The 23,397-nt window shown below is 48.0% G+C and overlaps 1 protein-coding gene across 4 annotated transcripts; it reads right to left on the bottom strand.

Moving 5' to 3' along the window:
* Window positions 1-1,768: 1,768 nt before the first annotated feature.
* On the bottom strand, window positions 1,769-17,446 carry LOC103176705 (hyaluronidase-2). Of its 4 annotated transcripts, none has more exons than XM_007890411.2 (4): window positions 17,284-17,446; window positions 4,767-5,775; window positions 3,697-3,786; window positions 1,769-3,099 (listed from the first exon to the last, which is right to left on the bottom strand). In XM_007890411.2, the coding sequence occupies exons 2-4, from the start codon at window positions 5,691-5,693 to the stop codon at window positions 2,707-2,709; spliced, it is 1,410 nt and encodes a 469-aa protein (XP_007888602.1). In that variant the 5' UTR covers window positions 5,694-5,775; window positions 17,284-17,446; the 3' UTR covers window positions 1,769-2,706. The 4 variants fall into 4 exon arrangements, with proteins under 4 accessions (XP_007888602.1, XP_042195589.1, XP_007888604.1 ...); XM_042339655.1 differs by lacking the exon at window positions 17,284-17,446 and adding an exon at window positions 10,040-10,144; XM_007890413.2 differs by lacking the exon at window positions 17,284-17,446 and adding an exon at window positions 6,781-7,189.
* Window positions 17,447-23,397: the final 5,951 nt, after the last annotated feature.

The raw sequence follows: 23,397 nt of genomic DNA on the forward strand, positions 1-23,397 counted from the left end.
ATTCAGCCCATCGAGCCTGTTTGTTAGATCTTGGCACATCGTTTAATCCTAAGCCTTCGCCTTTAATAACTCTCTGACCCAACCTTCTTTGAAATTATGAAATAATAATAATAATCCTTGCATTGCTATAGCGCTACAGTCATTGAGACGCCTCAAAGCACTCAGGGGCAAAGTCGTAAACACAATGGAGCAATGAAGGGTGTGCCTTTGCCAAATTCGTCAAGGTTTGAGTAACTTGAGGTCTTTCTATGAGTGCTAGTAACTGAGCTGCCAGCATTGTCTGTGCGATGCCCCCAGTACGCCAACAGGAAAATGAGCCTGATAAATTTAACGAACTCCTCGTAGGTTGGTTTGAATTAATTCAAGCTCCTTAAAAACAATGGAAGCTTTGTATTGATGCTTCTGAAACTTGACCAACATTCTTGGCATCTGCTCTGTGTCATTGGCCTTCCTCCCAAGTTACTGGAGTGAAGCTCGACTCACAGAAACCAATGAAAGCCATAAATAATAATAATAATAATATTCCTTGCATTCGATATAGCGCTTTTCACGTCTTCGAGACGTCTCAAAAGCGCTTCACAGAATATACTGCAAAGTGAATTGACTGTATATTTGTGGGTGAAACGCGGAAGCCAATTGCGCTCAGCAGCGTCCCCACAAACAGTCGTGCACTGAAATGACCAGTTTATTATTGTTTAGTTTCTTGAGGGATCATTATCAGGCGTGTGGCGTAAGGAAACTTGCCCAAGGTTTTGCCCGGCCCAGAATCGAACCTCTCACTTGCGAGGCGAGTGCTCTAACCACTGAGCTACAGGACTCCACGGTGAGGCTCAGATCAGCAGCTCACAGTCTTGTATTCACGACTCCAGCTTCCTCTAAATACAAGCTATGAAATGTTATATGCTGTATTTATCGCTGTTAAAATGGCCTTTTCCGAGACATTTTCCTAAGAAACACTTGAGATGTCATTTTGTAAGGATTTATTTTTGTGGCGGCTTTGCAAACAAAACCTTATGGATTCTTTTGTTTTTCTCTTTCATCTCACAGCTCTTCACTCAATAAGGCATAGAATTTACATCTGCGAATGCTCCGGATAAGAGTCTGCTGGTCAGATACCACCAGGCTGACAGATCTTTGAATCTGAGCTGATTGTTTTGACCACAAAATAAGAGGCAATTCACTTTACAGTGTATTCTGTATAATCCCTTCAAAAAATAATAATAATTTGGTCACTCAATCTACAACTGTTTGCGGGACACTGCTGTGCGCAATTGGCTGCCAAGTTTCGCCCACAAAAATATACAGTCGATTCACTTTATAGTATATTCTGTGAAGCGCTTTGAGACTTCTCAAGAACCATATCAAATCCCGGGATTATTATTATAATGAAGGCAGGAATTTGACATTTCGAACAATGTGCCTTTTCACAGTAACCCGTCTGCTTCGCTCACTAAATTTGCGTGTGTTGCATTACGTGGTCTACCCCTGGTCTCCTCACCATTGTATTTACTGTTCAATTAATTTTAACCGCTGGGTCCAGTCCTCTGGTTAACTTTGAAGTCGAAAGAGCACAGGTAAAGAGCGCTATTTGCTCATTCACAAATACTATGAAAGGTGCGTTCACACAACACACAGCCTTCTGAGTCTATCTTGCCGCAAAAAGAAGTCTCTCACACCGGTAAAGAAAGGCAGTCGCGTCGGTGGCAGAACCGAACACATCATAAACGTCCTGTCGACATCGAAAGGTTTCAAAAGCGCGAAACTGTAATTATGGAATAAATATTTTAATTATGGACACCAAAGTTACCAGCACACAATGTATACACATACACACAAGTACACGTTTTTAATTAAAAAAAAGTGTTATTCCAGTGATTTTGCATATTCAGGAGTGTCAGGCTTGCAAACCATAAATTTCTGATATTAAGCCCCTTTCCGATTTACAGGGCCCAACTCATCCGAGTGTATTAACACGACAGCTTTCAAACGCTGCAATCTCTGCGCTGGATTTCAGTCGAGCTCGGGAATCACAGGAGACACAAAAACTTTTAAGTGTTGATTCTTTCAAAGGCTATTAATTAGATAGATTTCTTTTTATCTTGGGACACGGTATATATCTCAAGACATGGCATGTGTGTGCAACTGCCAGGATGGCGAAAGGCCAACTCGATGGACTTTTTTTTTGTCTTCTTTTGTCTAAGCAAAGTCTGATGTTCTTAAGCTGAAGGAAGGAGCCCAGGTCCAAGCCACACAGACAAGAAATTCACTCAACAGCCTCCTATCTGTTCTGGGATCCAGTACTCGATGACTTAACAAGTCTACTGTCTTTCCCCCCCCCCCCCGCCCCACCCTTCAGCCATGAGTTCGTTTTCAATAGATTTATTGCTTTGGCACTGCTTTGTTTTGCTATAATTCTTCCACTTGACTTATTTACCGCTTTTTCTAACAAGTTCAAAAGGAACATATCGGGTGATTCACCAGAACACTCGAAAACACAAACACTGAGCTATTCTATCTGACAAAGCCTTCTGAAGGATCAACACGTAAAGAATCTTGCGTTAACATTTAAACTAACGTAACTGGTATGAGTGAGCAGTCAGGCAGGTCTCAGAAGGGAGAGATTTCCTCCAACTTCCACTCCCCCTCGGAAAGGCAGTTTACACATAGAAAATAATCGAAATACTGTACAAATCTGCATCTTTTTTTTTATTTCTGGACCATCAGAGAGAGCAGGAGTGCCACAAAGAGAGTTAGTCCGTTGGCAAGTGTGTGTTGGGCAGAGTTGGCCTTTGTGCCACAGTCACTCCCGAACCAACCCACGTAACACTGGCACCGAAACCTGTCCTGGAACTGCAGGATATCCGCCTGGCTCAGCTTTCCCGTCACCACCAGTTTGGGGTTTCCGGTGGCGTTGAGGGTTTGCAGCTGAAAGCTCGCTGGGTTGAGGTGAAGGTAGCTTTCGGAGTCGCTGACCTTACGCAAGCAGCGACCGTTTCCTCCGCACAGAGCCCGGCTGCACTCCTGAGTCGCTGTGGTGACGTTCAGGAGGTAACGGCCCAAGGCGCCGTCCAGATAGTCCTTCGTGATCCTGCAGTTGACCTACAGAACAAAACCCACCAAACCTCAGTCAAACAAACACGAGCAAAGCTCCGCCGCAGTGCCTCTGCCGGCCATCAGGGAGTGCTGTTGGCTTCGAACCGAGCCCTGAATGTTTTACAACAGGACAACCCTCGCATTTGATACACCGCCTCATCGCGTCGTCGAGACGTCTCAAAGCCCTTCACAGGATAATAATAATAATCCTTGCATTTGATATAGCGCTTTTCACGTCGGGCGGACGTCCCAAAGCGCTTCACAGAACACACTGTAAAGTGAATTGACTGTATATTTTGTGGGCGAAACGCGGCAGCCGATTGCGCACAGCAGCGTCCCCCCACAACAGTGGATTGAGTGACCAGTTTATTCTTTTTTTTTTTCCGGAAGGGATTGTTACCCCCGCAAAAGCGATCCCCCCCCCAATCGACTCACAACTAACTAACAACGACGACTTCCTGCTCGGTAAAACTTCCTGCTCGTGTGTGTGTGTGGAGTCAGGAAACTTGCCCGATGTTACGCCCTGCCGGGAACTGAACCCGGGCCTCTCGCTTGCGAGCTGAGTTTAAACGCGAGGAGCCACAGAACACTATAATTCCTTACGTTGCTTTTCCCGTAAGCCACGTCTCCCCAGAAGATGATGCCGGCCGCGCCCAGAGCAGCCGTCTCGCCCACTGTCGTCACCAGATCTTGCTGTCGAGACATAAGCAACAAATCAGTAAGAGCGCAGTTCCTCATCAGCGGAAGTAATCACTATTCTTCCCACGTGCAAATAATCCTCCTCCCGCTGCAATAAATAACACAAAAGCGGGTGATTTCCCCTCGTCCACAATTAACCGCTGGGTTTCGCCCTCAAATTATACAATCAAATGCACTTTACAGTACAACCTGGGAAGCGCTTTGAGATGTCTCAACAACGTGATAAGGCGTTCTATCAAACCCCGGGATTGCTATTGTATTTATACAGAAACCGCCACATCTCCAGCTGATTGAAGCCATGTCAGATAACGGGAATGAAAGTTCCCCAGTTGGTTTAGCCGCCGGACCCAGACACGCGTTCCCAGGTTCACACAAAAGTTTGCGCTTGCGGCTTCACTGATTGAGAGGGTCCTATGGACACCGCGCTGTCAGTGTTTGCGTGCTGCGATTGGTTTGAACCGGCTTGCAACGTTATATATATATATATGGGCTGAAACTTCCCCAGACCCAGAAACATTTTACGGCCACAGGTGGTGAGGTCGCTCGTTCCTCGACTGTTTGTGGGACAACTGCCTGTGTGCAATCGGCTGCTGCATTTCACCGACAGACTGCCCAGGCAATCGTCCACTTTACAGTGTTACCCGACGAGACAAAAAGCACAAGACACCCCTAACTTGGCATTAGGTTGTCAGTTTCCCTCAAACAGACGAGTTGACTTGGTGCCCAACACCACCGCCGCGAGGGTAAAACCGATTATATGACTGTAGCAGTACATCCCGCGCTGTGTCTGAGCTGAAAGTGCACAAGGCTGACTGACACAGCAGTTTCGATGCAGTGTTCCCTCCCCCCAGTGCTAACGCCTCAACAAACATAAAGAAGATATAACGTTCTAATCCAGCACCTTCGGGGCTTCCCCCCCACCGCCCCCACACCCCCCTTCTCACCCCCCCACCGCTCAAAACAACGCCCCTCACCTCGGACAGCAAGTCCACAGAGTGCACGTAAGTGGGTCGGGTGTAAACAAAGACGGGGAGGGAGGAGTTGGCGCTGTGCAGGTTGGAAACGCGCATGGCCTCCTTGACCCGGGAGCGCACAAACTTCTTCCCGTTCGCAGAGGAGCGCAGCATGGGGTCCAGGTAGATGGACGGGAAGATGGCCGTGCTGTTCTTCCAAAGCCACATCAGCTGGTCGTTCCGAGCGATTTCCACGTCCGGACACTGGCCGGTGTAGTTGACCAGGTTATTTTTGTAATCGTGGTTATAACAGTCGGGGAACAGGTAGTAGCCCCACAGAGTCTTGGGTCTGATTTTCTTGGCCTTTTGCAGGGTCTCCGCCATGAACTTCTGGCCAGACTGCTCGAACACGAGCTGGGCTTCCCGGCTCACTTGGTCGTCCGCCCAGTCCGGGTGCTTGTCCGAGACGAGCTGCTTGGAGTTCTTTCTGTAGATCTCTTTACTCTGCCAATTCCGGATCCACAACGGCCTCCACTCCTCCCAGTCTATGACCGCCAGACCCTCCATGGAATGCGATCGGATGTACTTCTTAATGTCCTTGTCCATCTCACTCAGGTGGTCGTTGAGGCTGCTGTTCTGAGGCAGCCCCCCATTCACAGCCTCTTGTTTCTCGTAATAGGGATATTTCCCCAACCTCTCTTTGTAAAAAATAGTCAACGTCTGGTTGTAAAATCCCTCGTTGGGGGATGAAACGATGTCGAATGATGTAAGGTTCAGGATGATGGAGAACTTGGGCTTGCAGTCCTGTGTGGGCGCGTTCCAAACCGTCACGAAGGGCTTGTCGCGAAATGCCGTGGTCTGCTTGGCTCTTTCTTCCTGAGCATTGACCAGCAACAGAGTCAGAACATAAGCCACCGTCTTAAAAAGAAGCGCTGCTCTTTGGGACATTGTCTCTCCGGCTTCTCAATGCAAAACTTCCCCGTCTCGGTTCTCAGGGAAGCACGGTTTTACGTTACGCCGAGTTCAGAGCCTAAAAGGACAAAAAGGGAGAGAAAATAAACAAATACATTTTTAAAAAAATAGTAATTTGGTCACTCGAGCCACGACTGTGTGCGGGACACTGCGTTTCTGCTTTTCACCCACAAAATACAGTCAATTCATTACCGCACCACAAATCGATGCAATGTAAATAAGTGTGCGGAGGGGGGAGGTTTGTGGGGAAGGGGTGGAGGGGGCTGGGCTTGAGCTGGAATGGGGGAATGGAAAGGAAATTGTGGTCATGGGGAGGAATTTTTACGTTGTGGTTTAATCTCCTAGCTTCGAGGTCAGGTTTGGTACATCCAGACCTCAAGGTTGCAAGTGATTTTGGAACATTAGGCACAAAACTAAGAACAAATAATTTCACACTTAGGCCTTAGATTGCGAGGGGAATTTCAGTCCCTGCTGGCGGTCTGTAAGTTATGTAGCTCACGCACAGCGGCTGAAAACCAAGCACTTTTATAGTAGCGTCACACGCCCGAACATCTCAAAAAGTGTTTCGTAGAAGTTATTGACAAGCTTAGTGACTGTTTTTGTGACCAAAGCCGACAGCTATTGCGTGCTAGAGATCCCGCAAACAGCGCTGAGGGGAACAGCTGATATATCTGTTGGATTGTTGCCCAGGGAGAAACACCTTTCCAATCTGTGCGACGGGATCTTTATTGTCCACCCGAAGGACAGTAGACGGGTCCTGACGGATGCTGAAACACACAGAGTTGTTACCCGCAGGCAACGAGGCCACAGACCGAGACAAGCTGAAGGCTGTTTTCCCCGTCTGCTGCACTGGCTGAGATCAGCTAACAACAGTGCAGAGAAGCTATCTCACCCAGGATCTTCCCGTCCATCGCCAGCCAGTGCTGCACCACTGCTCAAGAGGGGAGGGAATCGAAGGAGCTCAATGGAACGGCTTGAGAAAGCGTCTCGCCACAAGTCAACGCGATGAACGTTAATCTAGGAAACCAATCGAAACCCATCAAATACAGAGCCCCATTCTCACCCCGTAGCTCGGTCCACAAGTTCATTGACCACAGAACCATCGTATGTACATGTACAGCCCAGAAAGAATATGCGTTCAGCCCATTGCGTCTGTTCCAGCTCTTTTAAGAGCAATCTTTTCAGTCCTACTTACCAACCCGTTCCCCACCCACCCCACCTTGTAGCTTACTCCCTTTTTTCTCCACAGCGTCTCAGAGATTGACTCTGAACGGGGGTGGGGTGGAGGGCGAAGTGAGATGGCCTTAAGCCATCCCGAACATCTTTTTCTTTTATTAGTTATCTGGTTCCCTTGCGAAAGCTAAATATGTATTCTAGTCAATTGTGGAAGGGAATCGGGATCAGATCACAAGTCCAATGCCATTCATTGCCAACAACCTGACTCATGTGATGTCCTCCAGCCCGGTAATAAGATGCCTCATAGAGTACCTCTGGGATTAGGAGGAAAGCTTTGCTGGGAAGTGCACCTGTGCAGCAAGTATCAGGTTCAACCCTATAATTGTCACAGGGTCAGGCGTGAAAAATGACCACAAGAGGAGAGGAGGAAGGAAGGAGGGAGGGGGTGGGTGGGTGGGTGGGTGTGTGGGGGGGGAGGTTTGGGAGTGGGAATGGGGTTGCAGATGAGGGGCAAACAGCTGTTCTGTGTCTGTAGAAATCACCGCCTTCGGTGGAGCTCGAAAAATGCACGGGAGACAAACAAACGACAGACAGTAACTCTCGCCGGGTGACTGAAAACATTCCACTCGTCTGATCAAAGGAGAGAGAGAGTGTGTATTTATATATATATATATATATAAGTACTTAACAGCTCCTACCCACAGAACCGATTTGCTCCTCAATAAACACTTTAACCGTTCGCTGGAAAAAAAATTACAGGGACCGAATTGAAGTCATGTTCAATGGGGGGGAAAAAATACCCCGATTCTCTCGGTTTCCTTGGCTCGGGGGTGGTTTGTCGGGACGGGGATCTAAATTTTTTTTAAAAAAGAAAGGGGCTTTTACACCGAGCAACGGTTTGGCAAGAGGAGATTTGAAAGCACAGAAGCCCGAGCCCGGAGATTGAGATGCATTCAACATCGCGAAGTCCGATTTAACTCCCTCTAAAAATGATCGGGATCCAAACGGGTGCAAAAACACCCGGAGCCGCTGGAACCGGTTGCTTTGTGTATCCACTCTGCCGCACCGTTACCGTGTGTGTGGGTGTGTGTGCGTGGGTATGGGTGTGTGTGTGTGTGGGTGGGTGTGTATGGGTGTGTGTGTGGGTGGGTGTGTATGGGTGTGTGTGTGTGGGTGGGTGTGTATGGGTGTGGGTGTGTATGTGGGTGGGTGTGTATGGGTGTGTGTGTGTGTGGGTGGGTGTGTATGGGTGTGTGTGTGTGTGTGGGTGTGTGTGTGTGTGGGTGTGTGTGTGTGGGTGTGTGTGTGTGTGGGTTTGTGTGTGTGTGTGGGTGGGTGTGTATGGGTGTGTGTGGGTGTGTGTGTGGGTGTGTGTGTGGATGGGTGTGTGTGTGTGTGGGAGTGTGTGTGGGGGGGGTGGGGGGGGGGGTGTGGGTGTGTGTGTGTGTGGGGGGATGTGTGTGGTGTGTGTGTGTGTGTGGGGGTGTGTGTGGGTGTGGGGGGGGGGTGTGTGGGGGGTGTGTGTGTGGGTGTGTGGGTGTGGGGGTGTGTGTGGGTGTGTGGGTGGGTGTGTGTGCGTGTGTATGGGTGTGTGTGGGGGGGGGGAGTGTGTGGGTGTGTGTGTGGGGGTGTGTGTGTGGGGGTGTGTGGGGGTGTGGGTGTGTGGGGGTGTGTGTGTGGGTGGGGGTGTGGGGGGATGTGTGTGTGGGGGTGTGTGTGGGTGGGGGTGTGTGTGGGGGGGTGTGTGTGTGTGGGGTGTGTGTGGGGGTGTGTGGGGTGTGTGTGGGGTGTGTGTGGGTGGGTGTGGGGGTGTGTGTGGGGGTGTGTGGGTGTGTGTGTGGGTGTGTGTGTGGGGTGTGTGTGTGGGTGGGGGTGTGTGGGGGTGGTGTGTGGGTGTGTGTGTGGGTGGGTGTGTGGGTGTGTGTGTGGGGTGTGTGTGTGGGGGTGTGTGTGGGTGTGGGTGTGGGTGTGTGTGTGGGGGTGTGTGGGTGTGTGTGTGTGGGTGGGTGTGTGTGTGGGGGTGTGTGTGGGTGTGTGTGTGTGTGGGTGGGTGTGTGGGGGTGTGTGTGGTGTGTGTGTGGGTGGGTGTGGGTGTGTGTGTGTGTGTGTGGGGGTGTGTGTGGGTGGGTGTGTGGGGGTGTGTGGGGGTGTGTGGGGGTGTGTGTGTGGGTGGGTGTGTGGGGGTGTGTGTGGGGGTGTGTGGGGGTGTGTGTGTGGGGTGTGTGTGGGGGGTGTATCAATGGCAAAGGGTTCCTTCCGATCACTGTTGTTACATTGTATCCATTTTTCGCGCTCCCGTTACTTTGTATCGGTTTCTCGGGTTCTTTTTATTGTTGTTGTTACTTTGTATCGAGCGAAGAGGTTCCGGGATCGCCTCACACTGTCCCCCCCACACCCCCACACCCCCTCCATCACCCCCACACCCCCCCATCACCCCCACCGCCCCACCCCCCCCCCCACAACCCGCCATCGCCCCCACCCCAGTCTCTCTCTCTACTCCGGGCCATCTCAAGCCTCAGTCCGGCTCTCACAACCCCACCCCACCCACTCCCACAAACATCAGCCCAGATACCCCCACAACCCCCCCCCACACCCCTCAACCCCCCCCCACACACCCCTCAACCCCCCACACCCTCAACCCCCCCCCCACACACCCCTCAACCCCCCCCCCCATCGTCAACACACACCGAGAGCCGAGGCCGCCACAGTCATTCATTTCTCCCTCTTACAAACGGATTCTCAGTCACTCACTCAGTCTGTCTGTCTGTCGGGGGGGGGGGGGGGGGGGTGTGGGGGGTGGGGGGAGTGGGGGGGGGTGTGGGGAGTGGGGGGAGTGGGGGGGGGTGGGGGTGTGGGGGGGGGTGGGGTGGGAAGAGAGACAGATAAGGAGAGAGTGGAAAAGAGAGAGAGAACAATTGGCATTAAATCAGAGTGAACGCTCCTGTTCCACGCGGAACAGATCGGGAAGAGGAACACATTCGGGTTTTGGTAACTAAACTAAACTCTCTCTCAAATCAGCGATCTACAGCAACACCCGAAGCTGAGAGCCCGGGGACCCCCTAACCCCCTCCCCACCCCCCTCCCCTCCCCCCCAACCCCTCCCCCGTCCTTCCCCCCGATCCTCCATCGCTGACACACCCGCTCACCTGCCGCACCAGAAGCGAACCGATCGATCATTCCGAGCTGCTCTCCCGGAGCCGGTCCTCAGCCTCGACATCCCACCCCCCCACCCGGTAACATCCAGGGCTGTGCTGAGTGGTCAGGGCCTAACAGGAGGGGGAGGGGGGGAGAGAGAGGGGGGGAGAGGGAGAGAGAGGGGGGAGAGGGAGAGAGGGGGGGGGAGAGAGAGAGAGAGAGAGGGAGAGGGGGAGAGAGAGAGGGAGAGAGGGGGTTGCACTCCTCACAGTGGATTAAGAACCAGCGGAGGTTTGTCCTCACGGGGGGAGGAAGACTGTGGGTCTCTGTGGGTTTTTTCAGCCCTTAAATATACAACATCCGAAGAGGAGGAGTTTGGGGATTTGTGCGGCTTTTGGTAAAGGTAATAATGTGGGCGGTTTGTGAAAACGTGGCCTCTCCCTCTCCCCCCTCCCTCTCCCCCCCTCTCCCTCTCCTCCTCTACCCCTCCTCTCTCCCTCCCTCTCTCCCCCCTCTCCCTCCTCTACCCCCTCCCTCTCTCCCCTCCCCTCTCCTCTCCCTCTCTCCCCCCCTCTCCCTCTCCTCCTCTACCCCCCCTCCTCCTCTCTCCCCCCTCTCCCTCTCCCTCCCCCTCTCTCCCCCTCTCCCCTCCTCTCTCCCTCCCCCCCCCCCTCCCTCCCCCCCCTCTCCTCTCCCCCCCCTCCCTCTCTCCCCCCTCTCCCTCTCCCCTCTCTCCCCTCCCCTCTCTCCCCCCGTCTCCCTCTCCCCCCTTCCCTCTCTCCCCTCTCCTCCTCTCCCCCCCCCCTCCATTCCCGATGAGGTTGGTAGAATCTGGTTCAATTCCCCTGATCTCTCCCCCCCCCCCCCCCCCCACACACACACTCTCTGTCTCTCTGTACCCCTAAACCTGTTGTGCCCCCGACTTCATTTGTTTGAAGACCTGATTCACCAGATCCTTTCTGGATTAAACTGTAAATGAACAGTTACACAACATTCACATCATCTCGGTTTCCGGAGGAATTACTATACAGTTGGACCATTACAACGGACCTTATTATTGTTTTGTTTGTATCATCTGGAGGACGCCCTCCGGAAAATCAGCTTCACGCAGCGGTTTTACTGGCCGCACATGCAAACTTAGTGATCATCGAGACGCCCTTCACGTACTTAGTGCTGCGATTTGGCGGAACGTTGCAAGCAACTTGCGCACAGCAACACCCCGCAAACAGTCATGCAATGTCCTCGGGAGTCACCACAACCAACAAACCACATTTATAATAGCGCCTTTCACAAGCGCACTCGCTCCTGTTTTGGAAAAGAATTCGGGAACATAGTTCATTCGAAGAGCGAGGAGGGTCAGATTACAGGTTCGGGGCAGGTATTCTCGGAAGGTGGGGTTATCCCCTCAAAAGAGTCAGAGAGAGGAGTTACTGGTGGGAGGGCTGCCTTCAGGTAACAGATCCCCAACTCAGCAGTCTGAAAAGCAGGACGTAGCAAGTTTCATACCTTGCTGTGTTGTAATTGTTTTTGCACTGCCATTAAGTCTGTCATGATAGGAGGGAGGGAGGGAGGGAGCGAGCGAACGAACATGAACAAGCAATCTGTTCTACGCTGTATATTTCTCTCTCTGTGTCTGCCTTGTGTAAAGCTCGGAGGCTTTGCCTGCTTCTTGCCGTGGTTGATGATAATAATAACAGTCCCTGTATTTGACGCAGAGCCTCATCACGTCTTCGAGACGTCTCGAAGCGCTTCACAGAACAGACCGCAAAAGTGAATCGACTGTATGTTTTGTGGGGGAAACGCGTCGGTTTAAATGGTTAAGTATAAGTGCGTGGAGAGGCGGGAAGGAGAGTCACCTCTCGGACTCTCCAGTCTCCAGCTCACTTGTGTTCTCAGTGAACGGGGGCCCCTAATCGAGTCTAACCCAAGCCAAAGCTTTACGTTGTAAGGTAAAGACTTGGTCGCTGTGGTGACAGCTTCCCTTATCTAGGAATGTCAATTATTAGAGAGCGACTCTTCAAACAGAGAGAGGGTCTATAGACCAGAGCAGTTGGCAACAGCCGGCCGGCTTGGCTGGGTCTGCTGCCGCTACTTTACTTACCACAGACCAAACATTTGGTCGGGCTGTAAAGTATATTTTTTTTAAAAAAAAGAAAAAGAATTTGTTTTTTTCTCCCTTGTAAGGGTTTCAGTGCGGAGCGTGGCTCCCGCTGGCACTGGGCACAGGGCTTTTGTAGTGATGCGTGTTTATAAAGTCGAAGGTCGGAGCCTTTGTTTGTAACTTGTGCCCCAGTGGCAATAAAATCATTATCTTCCGAACAGGTCGTTCTTATTGTCTTTACTTGCGGAGCCCTGCCCCAATTCCACGCCCCCCCCCCCCCCCCCCCCCACACACACACACACACACACGCCCTCCGCCCGCTCCAACTGTCTTATTTGGATTTTAACTTAAAAAAGTCTCAGTGTCTCTGTAAATCACTCAGAGACTTTATTCTGTACGTGAAGGGCTCTAAGGAGTTCCTTGTTCTCGCTGCTAACCATCTGTTCGGTGACTCCCTCCCAATCTTTGTGGTGCCGTGTAGCATTGGTTAGAATAATAAGACAGAGGTTTCGCTAGCGTCACAAGTAAGGGGACCCGGGTTCGATTCCTGGTTGGGGCAAAACTTTTCCTTACTCCGCACGCCTCTGGTTACTTAGCGGTAAGTAGGAACCCGGACGTTAGTCGATTGGCGGATCGCATTCCGGGGGTAATAAACCCCTCCAATAAAAAAAATTGGGTCACTCGATCCCCGACTGTGGGGCACTGCTGTGCGCAATTGACTGCTCACAAAATACAGTCAATCCACTTTGCAATATATTCTGTGAAGAGCTTTGAGACGACGTGATAAGGTGCTCTATCAAACTCGAGGACTATTATTACTATTGCGTAAAACCCACGTTCACAATCCCGCTCACTGATTTTTAATGTGTCTCCGGAGGTTGTGGTTTGTTTCTGGGACTTCTCCTCAGCTCTGAAATGCAACATTTCTCGAGAGACGAGCGATTGTTTTCAAAGAGCACCGTTTGAAACAGTGGGTCTGTGCATAGTCAGGGAATGGATTGTAATGCGAAGGAGGATAAACCAGCAAGAACTTGGAAACGTTCAGTGGATGAATATCAATACATTTGTTTAATTTTACTTCAGAATGCACACAGCAGAAATGCAACGAGAATTAATGTTTAAGAAGGCGATGGAGCTAGTGAGAAAACTGCTCATTGCTTGGCACTGTGCGTTCTAAGAGGTATTGAGCAATCACAGTGACCCACGATGATAAAGTATAGGCTTTTGTGCCAATTTTGCAGCCTTCTTCACTATTGCTGGAGCTGTGTGAGGCAATGTCTCAAAGCATACATTTGCAACATGAAAAGTGTTTCCTTTTCAGTCACATCTTTTCCACTGAGGCGATAGATAGCGGTAAGAGTGATGCAGCATTACTAAGTCACCAAGAGATTTGCCCAATCGTAACTTTAAACCTGAGGAATGTGCTGACTGTGACTGAAACCATATTTTGTGGACGCAAAGCATCGGTTAAATGGTTAAATGTAAGTGCGTGGAGAGGCGGGAAGGACAGTCACCTTACTGGGACTATGTGTTTGACTTAATGCCTTGTTGAACAGTCTCAAAGTGCTTCACAGAATATGCAGAATGTACTGCAAAGCGGAGTGACTGTACAATTTGTGGACTGAAACATGGCAGCCAATTGCGCACACAGCACTGTCCCACAAACAGTCGTGTACTGAGCGATCAAATTCTTCTTATGGATTTATTTTTGAAGGGATCATTACCCCCGGAAAGCAATCTGCCAGTCAACTAACACCGAACAAATTACATTTGTAGAGTGCCTTTTATGTCGGGAGGATGTCCCAAGGCACTGGGTTTCTATTTACCTGCGAGGTAAACAGAGGCATGTGGAGTAAGGAAACTTGCTTAATCTTTTGCCCTACCTGGGAGTCAAGCCCAGGTCCTCTTGCTTGCGAGGTGACTGCGCTCACCACTACTCTACAGGACTCCACAGTGCCGGTGTGAAGGTTCATGTGGCACAGTCTCACTAATCTCACTACCTTCCGACTCAAACTAAACGGACAGAAACCAAAGCCGGTCAAAATTTGCCAAATTCGAGCTCTGCCAGAACATTCTTTTCCCTTATATGTAGCAACTTTCACGTGGGAGAGTGTCTCCAAGAGCTTCACAGATATGGAGTCAGAGATAGGGGAGTCGGAAGGAGGTGGCCAAAGGCGTAGTTGAAGGAAATAGGTTTTTAGATGGGTTTTGAAAGCAGAGAGGGAGGGAGTGTGCCCGGAGGCATTTGTGGCTTGATCTCGGCTCATTAAAGCGGGGATTGCACTTGACGGTGACACCGAATGAAATGCACGACTACACTGGCTCCAGATGCAACTTCCATTTTGCAATGATATTCCACCACTGCCTTTTCTGGTGCAAAGTATGAGCTAAACTCACTGCACGAGATTCCTTCCAGCCTTTTTAACTCAGCGCCCAGCTAATTACAGGAAGACTGAAGGGAGTGGCGAACTGAGTTGTCGTTCCTTCCAAAGCGGGAAGCACGAGGACAAGAGGAAAATGGACATCCTGTCCTTGGACGTACAGGACATGACACTAGACAATAAATCAGAAGCCCCTCTGCTCTTTATCTACTATCGTTTCAGTGTTATTACGTGTAAAAGGTTCATTTTTTTTCATAGATTACCAGCATTATCAATATCGATGTCACAGTTTGGCAACTATCCCTCCATATTGTGTACCCTTAACCTCCAATGATGGTGCCCCTGCGTTAGAGATTTTGCAGAGATTGCCTTCCATAGAGTGATGATAATTATCCGCACATTTAGTAGAGCGCTTTCCATTTCGGGAGGAAGTCCCAAAGCACTTTGCAGGATATACTGTAAAGTGCAGTGACTGTGCGTTTTGAGGGGGTATGTGTGTTTTGTATTCCATGGTTTTAAATTCAATTAGTGCAATTGTAAGCCATTTTCTGTGACTTTCCTTAGTCACAAAGAGTGCAAACGTAGCTGTTGTAGGTCCTTCAGTTCACTCTGGGACCTCTCGTGTTTTACCAGCGTGAATGTGAGCTGCACCTAATTACATGGATCTAAGATCCTGTTTTTGGACATTAGCTTTAGCTGCTGCTCTGACAAAAATGTAAACTTCTCTTCCTGAAGCTATTGAAAGCGATTACGAGCTCAGCAACAACTCTCCTGAGATGCGAAGTACGGAGTTGCTCATTGTGGGTTTTCCATTGGGAAAAAACATCTTTGATCTTTGTTCTGTTTGGGATCTGGAAGGGTTAAAAAGCCGCTGTTTCTGAGTGTTGCTTTCTGCTACTTCCCCCAGTTTGGATTCACAATGAATTGCTTGGCTTCAGTCGCTCAGCTAAAGGTCACCTATCCTTTTGCAACTACAGAACTGGGGAAAGAGTTTTTCGATCGCTGGTTCAGCTAAACGTTTCAATAAGACTTAAGTGATGTCAGGTGCGAGGCCATTGAAAGAAACTCCACCTCAAATTAACCAAATCCAATCACTATATCTTCATTTGAAGCTCCCGCAATGTACAAACTCTGCTGCAGCCGTTAACCAATGTAATAATGTAGTATTCCTCGCGTTTGATTAAGCAGCTTATCATTTTTGTCAAGATCTCACAAAGTTCTTCACAAGCTTCTGCTGTGAAAGATAGTGACTATTTACAGGCAAACACGGCAGCCAATTTGCCGCCAGCAAATAGGTGTTATAACAGAGGAAGTGTGAGAAGCACTCTACCCTTTAGCAGAAACAACAGAACCATTGAAATTTATAACACAGACCCTCAGCCCACCGTACCTGTGCTGCCTCATCAGAGCTATCTGTTATGTCCCATTCTCCTGTTGTTTTTTCGCTCATGCCATTATTTCTCCTTTTTTGGATATTTATTGAATTCTCACTTAAAAAGCTAATGTGGATCGTGCCTCAATCACCGCTCTAGGAAGTGCAATCGACCTTCTTCAGCACTTACCTCTGAAAATGACCAAGTGGAAAGTACAGCGAGTGCAAAAAAATGAGGCCACTTACGAGTTTTTCCTCTCAAATTTCTTCCCCAGACCTCCTTTCCCGGGAATGTGGTGCATTCATTGTTGGTAGCCTCCACCTTCCATACCCTTCTACAGCATCACAGCCAAGGCCGTCCATCACCCAACACTCACGCACTTGCAATTTCAACAATAGGTCATTGGATGGTGAACCGTACTGAAGTTTTCACTTTCCTCGTCCAGTAACGCTGAGGCAAATTGTAGCAGCACCACTTCTGAGATGAGTTAACCCAACACATAGTTGGGTTTCAACTTAGGAACTTGCTGGTACAACAAGGTCCCAAACTCACTGAGCCAACAGTGCATCCACCAGCATTTTCACAATGACCCATGGCATATTTCATTAGTCGCTATTTCCATAAATGTCATAAACGCCTGTCAGCAACAGTTTGCCTTTTAATAACTTGATATGGATTTATTTACCCCAACGGATTCCTTAACCCGCAACATAAAAGAGATTTAAATCTACGTAGGTCAGTACGGAAAACATTTGGAAATATCCAAGTTCACCGTGATTTGATTTACTTGCCTTCAGAACGCTGCCCTGAGCACTTGCCGGGGTTTAGTTTGATCGCCTTGGGTCAGTGTAACTTCAGCTAAAAGAAATATCTAACTCACACTGCATTCATCTTTATAATAATAATCCTTGCATTTGATACAGCGCCGTATCACGTCTTCGAGACGTCTCAAAGGGCTTCAGAGAATACACTGTAAAGTGAATTGACTGTATATTTTGTAGGTGAAACGCGGCAGCCAATTGCGCACAGCGGTGTCTCAAAAACAGTCGTGGACTGAGTGAACAAATTAATATTATTATTTTCTTTTGAAGGGATTATTACTACCCCTGAGAAAATGATCCACCAGTCGACTAACAACCAGGTTCCTACTTACGGTTCAGTAAACAGAGGCGTGTGTGTGTGCGGTAGAAGGAAATTGCCTAAGGTTTCGCCCTGCCCGAGAACTGAACTCTCGCTTGCGAGGCGAGTGCTCTAACCACTACTCTCCAGGTCTCCACAGTCTTAGTGTTGCAACTCACCGATGCAACAGTTCAACCAGCGAACTACCAAACAAGCTACAGGTGAAGTGACAGAAGTCACAACACTCTCAATATCAATTGATAACAGCCTTGGGTTCTTACCTGAGTTCTGCTGGCAGAGAGCTGGTGTGTTTGGGTGGGTGGAATTGCTGCCGTCCCTCTCCTGCCCTGAAGACACGCTGACTCAGTGTGTGTCAGGTTGTGTGGCACTGGCACTGTCTGCTTGCTTCACCGCTGCAGCAACTAACAGCTGCTGAGTGCGACCATTTCCTCCTGACGTCAACACAGGCTTCCTGCTCCTAATGGAAGAGAAGCCACTCAGCCCTTGTTAATTGCCTGACCACATGCCTCCACAGGGAGCCAAAGCTGGAATGTTGCAAATGTTTCAAAAAACACGTGCCAGATTAAACAGGAAGGTAGGCTTGCACTAAGTGCCGTTGCCGATAATAATAATAATAATTATGCCGCCGTCAAGTGCGTTTCGAGCAGCACACAGTTTGAAAGTCGCAGGTTTCGATCCCAGTCGACGCTGAGTTGGCTGATCCTGGAGGCGGAAGCAAGTCTACAATTGGCCTCAGCGTCTCTCGAGGTTAAGGAGGTGAAAATCGGCCAAGATTCCAGATATTCAATCCCCCTTCACCCACAAGAACATAAGAAATGCTAATACGAAAAAAAAATCTAGTTCACTTTCTACCTACCTGTGTCATATATCCCATAATGTTATTTCCTAATAGAGAACTATCTAATTTGTGTTTGAAGGAATCAACATTTTTACTGCTTCAAACTATCTCCCTAGGGAGCCTGTTCCACAGGTTTACTGTTCGCTCACCCCTCCCTCGCCTGCTGAAAGATACACATCTTTGGATAGGATCGGGGATTAGTCTTGTCTTGTGGTCAGATATCCTGTTGAAACCCAATCCCAACAGTCAAACATAAGTACTGAGTATTTGGGTGAGTAATCGGAGGGTCACTGGCATCCATGGCACTGAAACTCCAGGAGAAGTGAAAAAGGAATCAAATACCTTCTCGAGAGGAGACATTTTCACAGTTTTGCCCACAAAATACAGTCAGTTCACTGTACAGTATATACTGATGCTCTTTGAGACGTCTCGAAGACGTGATAAGGATTATTATTATGACGTTCTTGCTTTGGGTTTGCCCACTTAAAGGACACCAATATGTCTTTTGCAACTACCATACTGGAGAGAACCCAAGTGGCTTCTGGAGAGGAGGGGAGACAGATTGTCAGATGGGTTGTTCGTTGTCAAAAACTGAAGCTGGCTTTATGAATGCCGTAGCTACAGTATATGTAGCTGAGTTTCACAAGTCCACTCACGCTCTTTCTCGGTGGCTGTGCGCTATGTAAAATCAAGCTCCAATTACTCACACGCTGGCAGGTTTCATTCAGTCTCAGGCAGGAGGCCTAACAGTGTGCCTTTCCACTCTGTGTGTTGCCAAGATATTATTAAGAACATATGGGTGATTGGCCAGAGTGCTGCCAATGAGGCAATTCAGAAGAAACATTTCGAACCCTTTTAATTGTTCGCCACACAGGCTGACTCCTTTTGATAGCTGCTTTCCCACTGGAAAGGACAGCGTGGGCAGGTAAATATACTGCGTGATCCTGAGTCCTAAGCTGCACAGATCTGGAATGTCCCCGGTTCCATCTCTGATCTGCGCTGTTAGCTGATCTCAGGCCCCTGAATTAGGGGGAGGACTATCACTCAAGATTTCCACTGCAGATCGTTAACCGCTGACCCCTATTGTGAAGTGCACTTGTGTGGGCTTCAGGCAAGTGGTGGGGATCGGGTTTAGCTGATGTGTCACTCCCCCCCCACCACCCCTGCAGTGGTCGAATACCCTCTCTTGTGCTCTGTTACATGAAGAAGGGCGCTTGTTCAAGGTCAAGGTACAGCTGGCATTCATGAAACCAGATACAGGCTGCTGTGGAAAGGCTAAAATTGGCAAAAAAAATAAGGTTGGCAAGCCTTTAGTTTGTGAATATCATGGCAGTGAATGAATCCTTGCAAAATTGCATAAGCAAGGAACTACAGCCACATTGTCCCTGGGCCGGGGGTGGGGGGCTTCATTTTGTCCAGAGGAAACGTGGTGAAGGGGATGGTTAATGCCGGTGCGTAGCTCGTGAAAGTCACTGAAAAAGAAGCGAGGGACACAAAAAAAAGGATATGAAAGTAGCAAAAATTTGCATTTGTATAATTTTAGCACACCCAGGGAAAAACTGACTCAAGCCATGCTGAGAACTGAGAACTAATGACCAGGAAATGAGTTTTATGTGAATAAGGAAACAGCAGATCGAAAAGGCCTGTTTGTTTCACACCCAAAGTTGCTCATCCGGGGAAGGTAATCTGATGATAATCATCACTCACTGAATAAGTTTCTGAAGGGCAACGTCAGCTCCAGGCATCAAGAAGTGGATGTTGTCAGCAGCCGACAGCAGTTATCATAGGAAGTCATTTTTCAGGGGAGCGCAGAAACTTACTGTGACAGGAATTTGCAGACATTTGCAGAAAACCGGCTTCCAGAATTAAGACTGAATTTAAAATTTTTGTGGAGTCCTGAAGCTTATTTGTTGGAAGATCTGGGTTTGATTCCCGGGAAGGGCGAAAAGTTAGGCAAATTTCCTAACTCCACACACGCCTCAGTTTATCCAGCAGTGATTGAGTAGAAATCCAGTTGCTAGTCAATTGCCGGATTGCTTTTCCGGGGCTAATTTTTTTTAAAAAATAATAATTTTTATTATTCTCTATCCTCGACTGTTTTCGGGAGACTGCTGTGCACAATTAGCTGCCAAGTTTCGCCCACAAAATAATTCACTTTACAGTATATTCTGTAAAGTGTTTTGGAGTATCTCGAAGACGTGATAAGACGCTATATCAAATGCAAGGACTATTATTATTAATTTCCTCCAATTCTGCACAATCTTACATTTTAGGACAAGCACCGATGCTTTGAGTTCAAACCTACAATGGACAGGACCGGGGCAGATATATTCGTAATTATCATTGCAGCTTCTGGTGCTCCTTCCGAGAAGAACAAACGGCTTCTCAAAGATTGTGACATTTCAGGCATTTCTATAAAACGACACAGGAAATAGCTTTGGATTGTCCAGGCTGTTCCCAAGCAGCGTTGGGAAACCTGTTCCGTCTTTCCTCTGAACTGCTCCTAACTGATGACTTCCTCTGCTGTACTGATAAGCACCCGAGGAAATTGACATGTTTGTCTTCTCAGACTCTGGTCTCTTTGTCTTCTTGCCTCCAGGTTTTCGCAGATAGAACATTTTGTCTTTGGCCTATTTGCTCTGGCCCTGACCCAACCCTGTAGCCGTTTATCTACAGGAGTCCTGTAGCTCAGTGGTTAGAGCACTCGCTTTGCAAGTGAGAGACCTGAGTTCAATCCCAGGCAGAGGGTGAAACCTTGGGCAAGTTTCCTTACTCCACACAGAGCCTAATAATAATCCCTCCAAAACCAAAAACAATAATTAAATTGGTCATTTTCAATCTATGACTGTTTGTGGGACATTGCTGTGCGCAATTGGCTGCCGCGTTCGCCCACAAATATACAGTCAACTCACTTTACAGTATATTCTGTGAAGCGCTTTGGGACGTCCTCCCGACGTGAAAAGCGCTATATCAAATGCAAGGATTATTATTATTATTATTATTATCTAGTCGGTGCTATTGAAACACGTAATGTCTCTTGAGTGAAGTCTACCACAGATCAGTGCCTTGCTTTACGTTAATTCCATTTGTGACAAATTTCTCTACAGTGTGCGAATGTGACTTCTTAAATTTGTAACTCAGAATCTGGTCCAGAGATCATAAGAATAATACCAATAATAATCTTTGCATTTGATATTGCACCTTATCACATCGTTGAGACGTCTCAAAGCACTTCACAGAATATATTGTAAAGTGAATATATTTGTGGGTGAAACCGACAGCCAATTGCACACAGCAGTGTCCCGCAAACAGTCGTGGATTGAGTGACCACATTTTTTTTAAAAAGGATTATTACCACTGGAAAGGATCCGCTGGTCAACTAACAACTGGGTTCCTACTTAATGCTAAACTGAGGCGTGTGAAGTAAGGAAACTTGTCTAAGGTTTCGGGGACATGAAGCAGGTCAGTGCCCGCTGAGCGAAGGGGGCAGCCAGGTTCAACAGGTTGAAGGAGGTCACAGAGATAGAGCGCAGGCCAAAACTATGCAGAGATTTGAACGTGTATCATTTCAACAAGTCCTTTCAGTTCTAGAACCACTTTTGTTTTTAAACCAAAAAATCTGATCCCTCAACCATCATGTTTTATGCGTGTTCTGTCTTGTGCTGTTCATATTACACGCACGCTATTGCGTTAATGCTAGTGGGCCAGATAGTCTCAATCCTTAACCGCCACTGGCACAAAAAAGGCAGAGAGGAACGATTGAATTTCTCTGGCTTTGAGAGACGTTAGCTGGCTTCCTGGCTTTATTGACAGATATCCAACCCCCACGTTACTGAATGAAAACAGTGAGATAATACGTGTGATTTTGTTTTGCAAATCTCACCACCAGACACCAGGCTTCCCAAACATACTTTATCGTATATCCTGTGAAATGCTTTGAGAGTTCTGAATGACGTGATAAGGTGCTATATCAAATGCAAGGATTATTATTATTATTATTATTATTATTATTATTATTAAAGCCAACTTTTTGTGGCAATGGGTGAGGAATGAGAATATCTGGCAAACTAGCATTAAGATTGTGGAGTATGCGTGCCAGGCAGTACTGTAATACGAACAGTAAAAGGCAAACACACAACGTTTTACGACTAGTTCCAAAAGTAAACTCACTGCGTATTCCTTTGCAATTCAACAGAAATCAACACAAATGATTTTAATCCACCTGCTACAGATGGCTGAAAATGGATTGTAGTGAGTGGGTAAGGAAAGGAAGCCCTGAATTGAATGAATGAACGGCGGAGGTTGGCGTTGGTTGATTAAGGAAAGATTTCAGTTTCTGTTTGTGTGTTTCCCTCGGCTTCATGTATTTCCACTTCTTACACGCTGAACGCGTTACAAGGATTTGCCAAGAGAAGAGTAGGTGAAATTGTTTGCTACGCAGGAAAGAACGAGCTGCTCGAACACAGCGCTTTTATTTGTTTTCATTTGAGTAAGAGAAGTAGAGAGTGGACTCTGCTTAACGTTTAACCCACTCACTACGGTCAACTGGAAAAGAAGCTCCTAACGTTTGGCCAGTGTTTCCTCTGCTTGTGAACACCGTATCTCGGGGAGACACGACTCTTATTGTTCCACAAATTCTGTTTTTTACTTTCATCTCCTTTAGTTTATATTAAGAATGATTGAACCCTGCCTGCGGTCCTTTAATGTTCAATGGTCTTGCTTGGAATCCCAATGCATTCCCTACAGCGAGGAGGATCCAGGCTGAGATCAGCTAACCCATCCTCGCTCACCCTGGCTCCACCAGCTCCCGAATGCATTGAGTAATTTCATCTTCACTTCCAAATGCCTTCACAGGGCCTTGCCCCACCCTACCTCCGTGATTACACTGCCCTGGTCACTCCCTGCACTCCCTCTGCTCAAGAAACTCTGGCCTATTTCACATCCGCTGCCCATTCCATCCCATCCCACCATGGGTAAAGGTAGTGACTCAGTATGTTGTAAGCAAACACGATTGCATACGGCAATCTCTCACAAACAGCCTTGACGCGAATGAGCCAATTTGTATCTGGAGAATTATTGGTCAGGATACCTTTTTAAAATATTACCATAGGATTATTAATGTCTACCTGACTCAATCCATGTCTGCTTGAGGGACATTCCTGTGTGCAATTGGTTGCTGCGTTTTGCAACGAAATACACAGTCAATTCACTTTACCATATATTGTGTGAAACGCTTTGAGACGTCTCGAAGATGTCGCTATGTCAAATGCAAGGATTATTATTTATTATTCATCAGAACGTCAGCCTGGACTATAAGCTCACAGTCCCAATGTGGATCTTGAACCCAGAAGCTTCTGAATCAGAGATGAACATACCACCAACTGAGACAGATTAACACCCGTGAAATTAGTTCTCATCCAATTCAATGCCTTGGGAGTAATGACATGCCTTGAATAACCTCCTCCCATTTAGTAATTCTTTTGTTCTTTCAACATGCATTTGAAATTTCTTCTGTTTTAAGGCATTCCAGTATTTT

Source organism: Callorhinchus milii, unplaced genomic scaffold (assembly GCF_018977255.1).
Source record: "Callorhinchus milii isolate IMCB2004 unplaced genomic scaffold, IMCB_Cmil_1.0 Scaffold12, whole genome shotgun sequence".
Classification (NCBI taxonomy): Eukaryota; Metazoa; Chordata; class Chondrichthyes; order Chimaeriformes; family Callorhinchidae; genus Callorhinchus; species Callorhinchus milii.

Bases quoted from the DNA above. Each gene is read 5' to 3' on its own strand.
- LOC103176705 (XM_007890411.2), bottom strand. From the start codon at position 5,693: ATGTCCCAAAGAGCAGCGCTTCTTTTTAAGACGGTGGCTTATGTTCTG. The intron at 3,787-4,766 runs GTGAGGGGCGTT...ATGTCTCGACAG, and splicing joins CTGTGGACTTGCTGTCCGAG to CAAGATCTGGTGACGACAGT. The intron at 3,100-3,696 runs GTAAGGAATTAT...TTTGTTCTGTAG, and splicing joins TGGCTTACGGGAAAAGCAAC to GTCAACTGCAGGATCACGAA.